At 40.3% G+C, this 4,278-nt stretch overlaps 1 protein-coding gene across 1 annotated transcript in view; it reads left to right on the top strand.

Annotated features, from left to right (window-relative positions):
* The first annotated feature begins 1,651 nt into the window (after window positions 1–1,651).
* The window catches only part of LOC111218826 (rho GTPase-activating protein 20-like), a 33,452-nt gene continuing 30,825 nt past the window's right edge, over window positions 1,652–4,278 (top strand). The window contains exon 1 of the mRNA XM_022741301.1: window positions 1,652–1,931. Within this exon, the coding sequence (XP_022597022.1) occupies window positions 1,839–1,931 (93 nt within the window). The 5' untranslated portion in view covers window positions 1,652–1,838. The remainder of the gene's footprint in view (window positions 1,932–4,278) is intronic.

Genomic DNA, 4,278 nt, shown 5'->3' with positions numbered 1-4,278 from the left:
GGTTTTGCTTTTCTGTTCAAAGGAAATGACCAAAACTAGCAAGTGGATTTCCAAGGAAATGGTTATCTACTTCCAGATCTCTCTAAGATATTTAGGATCTAACTGTGAAACCATCGGACATGGAGATTTAATCCCAAATCCTAAAACTCTGTTTGCACGGTCAACAAATCGCTTCGGCTTCACTGGAGGTGTGCGCTCTCCAATCGCCTTCACCGGGCTTTTGAAAGTAAACAGTTACCCTACAGCGAGGCAAACTGTAGCTGTAGCTATGAGGCAAATGTGTCAAATGTGTCATACTGTGGACATTCCTCCTCATCAGTCATGTTATTCTTGGCCCTGGGAGCACATTCTTACACCTGGCCCCGGACGCTCTGCAAACCGCTCTGAACAGTCAGCTTCTATGTGGCACTGACTGCCAGACATGGAAAACATGTGATGTGAAGAAAAAAAAAAATCACACTTGTAGGTACACAAACAATCTCAAGAGTTAAACCAAAGCATGCTTTCATATACTGTACATGAGCTGCATCAGGACATACAGACAGGATATGACCCAGAGTTGGTTCTTTCTTCAAAATAAAAGAGGTTTGAACTTGATGAGACGGATCATCCATTAAAAAAACACATAAATCAACATGTAAATCATCAATTAAGCTCTTTTTGTTGCAATACGAAAAATATTTACAGTAGAATTTCAGCTATAATCTAAAGTAATTAAAAGATCAGCGACAAAAGTGAAGCAACACACACATTGGATAAAAGACCAGAAAATTACCACCTTTGCAACACACCTGGTGTTACATAGATAGCTCGATCTAACAGAGGCAGAAGATTTTGGATTTTCTTGTAATTGTGAGTGATTTTCTCGTTCTTGTTGTTTCTATTGATGTAGGTGTTTGGAACATACACATAAAGAAGTCATTCACATACTGATTTTTCTAAGCTACATTCACCGTGTTAGTTGTTCTCTTTTCATGGTGTTTCAGGCTCCTTGTATTTTTGGTATTTGAAGAAAAACTAATTAATTCCTTATGTATATTTGTAATATCCTGTTGCTCTCATAATTATCTTTGTTACCCGATCCACTAAAGCAAGTTTTGAAGATGAATACCTTGTTGATGCAAACTTTTTGGTCAGTAAAACAATTTTTAATCAGATGCTTATTAATGGTCATTTTCATGGCCAGATAAACTAAAACAATAAACCTCCTCAAAATAGATTTTGAAACAGCTACTTTATACAAAATATGATCACAAAATTAGCCAATAAACCAGGATCTTTGGTGGAGCTGATTCCTTAATTCATCTCTAAGTAATTAAATCAAAACCAGCTGACAGGAGCACTTGAGGTCTGGGCCCCAGGAAGTTACCTGCTTACCTCAGGTGTTCAGTCGTGGTCAGTGTTAAAGTAACACTGGAGGTTCACTCGCTTGTACTAGTGCTGCTAACATTCGTCAGCTATGTGTCCTTTTTATACTCTTATTTAAATGTGTTACGTCATATTACACAAAAAGTGGTAAGGGTACGTAAACACGTGTTTTATTCTGAAAAGTAAGAGCGGAAGTCCCGTGTTACAGCCCCTCTGTCTTGACAACATTAGAGTGAGTTGGGGCGGACCGGACTTGCAGCGCTCAGACCAAACAGCGCCCACACAGAGACGCACAGATTGGAGTTGAGCGCCCTGGTTTCTCATCCTCTTCCTCTGCATCAGCTCGCGCTCCATCATGGATTCTCCTCGGTCTCGCGCTCTGCTCTCCGCCGGATAAACTTTGGACCTAACACTCGTATCATGGGAATATACCGTCGGTGCGCTCGGCCCCGTGGATCTGTACAGCCTTGATGGAAACCATGTCACCGCAGCAGGGGACCATGGGACAGAACAGGTCCGACTCTCTGACGGGAGAGAGCAAGGCGCTCACCGACAACAAAAAGGTAACAGTGACGCTGCTCTGTGGGACCTTTGTGAGAGGTGATGGCTTATTGACTCTGGACACACTTTTGCGTCCTGATGTTGGCGTTTTTGCGCACCGAGGTGGCCGATGCGCTCATTAAGGATTGATTAGCATAATCAAATTACAGTCTTATGAGATGTGAAACTGATATTTTACTGTTCCAGCATCGCAGTCTTATAATATCCCTGCAAGAAAAGTGAGTGTAAAGACAGAGACATGATTTCTGTATAAAATCCAGGAGTTGTTTCCTTTTAATTGCTTTATTTCCATCATTTATTACTGGATTTTTATTTTTTTTTCTTAATGGTGTTGCAGATCTGCAGTTGTGTGGTGAGCTTCAAGCCACCTCAGTTTTTGTTCTGTATAATGATTAGGTTGATGGAGGTGAGAGCTTTTGTTGTGTGTCGCGCGTTTTAATTAAAAGACTGAGATTTAAACACTGGCTTTAGGTTTCTTTTATTGGACCTTTATCCCACCATTCATCACTCAGCACGTTTCATTTATTTAACGGATTTTGCTCATTGAAAACTCCTTTTGGATCTCCTGTGCAAATAGGAGAATTTTTTTTTTAACTGTGTAAAGAAAAAAAGCCTTTGCATTATGATATTTTGTAATAATCTTCTCATTCTCTGACTTAAATTAAATGAGAAAAACGCCAAACTCCTCCTTTAATGACTGGATTTTGATGGCCTCCTGTTTGTCCGTATTATCCTGAATGAAACAGTATCTGACTGAGCTGAAGAGTCGAAAAACAAACAAACACCAGAACAGGATAATGTGTTGATAGTGATGATTTGTCAGTGACTCCTGAGCCATCAGTTGGTCTAAATTTTGGCTCCTTCTCATTAAAGTAATAAACAAAACATTAAAAGCTCTTTTTTTTTTACATTTGATTCCTGACTTTCTTCTAAATGCAATCCGTTAGGCTGCAGTTATTTCTCCAGTTTTTGGTCATTGACTGATGCGCATTGATAGATTGGAGAGGTGATTCCCCAGCAGCTGATCGGTAAACTTGTAGTAAACAGCGCCCCCCTCCGGCGCGTGTTGAAAATGTGTAACTGCAGGATGTGAGCAGTAAAGGTGAGAAGAGAGCTGCAAAAAAAAGAAAGAAAGAAAAAAAATGCTGCAAAAAATGAGAAATCTACAAAGTAAACCATTACCTGCATTTGGTGGTCATGACTTAAATCATAAGAAAACATCACTGATATCCTCAGATAGTCTAAATCTTCTCTGATGAAATCAAGGTTTGCCTTTTGTACTTTGACATATGCTTCATTGTCTTGCCTGTGTCTGCAGAGAGAAGGCTGAGCAGAGTTTATGTCCTTAGTAAAAGCGTTTTAACGATACCAACCCGGATTTATTCATCGTGTAAACTTGGCTACAGAACTACAAAACCGAGCCGTGATGGTTTGCAGTTACTGTACAACACTTCCGGTCAGCAGCTCCAAGGACAGTGATGGTGTCATTGTCCAGTATCTTCTCCCCCAACACGTCACTTTTTTATCAGTGTTTTCATGTTGGAACACTTGAAGTATTTCACCACCTCCCTGGGATTATTGTTAGTGAAATTTGGTCTCATGAATCTACAAATGTTGTTGCTGTAGCCCCCCCCCCCCTGTTTTTCTTCTAATTTTTTTGGTGAGCAGCTGCTGCAGCTTTGTCCTGGTTTAGAAAAGTCCTGCGCTGCTCTGCTCACCTTTGGGCAGTTGTGAGAAATGAGCTGTCGGCCGGAGCTCTGCTTTATCAAACTCTCAGAATGTAGAGTTTCCACATGCCTCCGTTTCACTCACACAGTTGTTATTCTTGAGATGTTTGTGTCAAAATGTTGAGGGTTCATATCGAGCTGTACTTGACATGCATGACATGAACAAGCATAACTTGTATGTATCCTGTATGTGGTGAAGCAGTGTTCACGCTGCAGAGTTATCTGAAGCGATAACACTTTTTTTTTTTTTTAAGTGAGTGCCTTCAGTCCAGGCTTCCTCTTTTGGCTTCTGCAGACAATCAGCATAATTTAACACATCAGGGCTCCATTTCTTTTTTTCTCACATGAAGCTTTGTTGTTTGATCCCGCCATGAGGGGGGTTTTCATATCAGAGCACTGTCAGCCGCCTCACACCTGCAGGCAGAATCAACATGACATTTTATGAATGTTACTGTCACACTTCATGCCTGATTTCACTAACTTTTTTTTTTTTTAAAAACTAAAGTGTGCGAATAACAAAAGCCTATTACTTGTGGAAAATTGCTGACTTTACAGAATCAGCTTTCTAACATGAAACTAATGAAACCTCAACTGTATTTTTCTCTTCTGACTGTAAAGCCAG

The sequence above is a fragment of the Seriola dumerili genome, unplaced genomic scaffold (genome assembly GCF_002260705.1).
Source record: "Seriola dumerili isolate Sdu_G_001 unplaced genomic scaffold, Sdu_1.0 BDQW01000052.1, whole genome shotgun sequence".
In the NCBI taxonomy this organism is placed as follows: Eukaryota; Metazoa; Chordata; class Actinopteri; order Carangiformes; family Carangidae; genus Seriola; species Seriola dumerili.
This window is presented reverse-complemented; position numbering and strand designations above follow the sequence as displayed.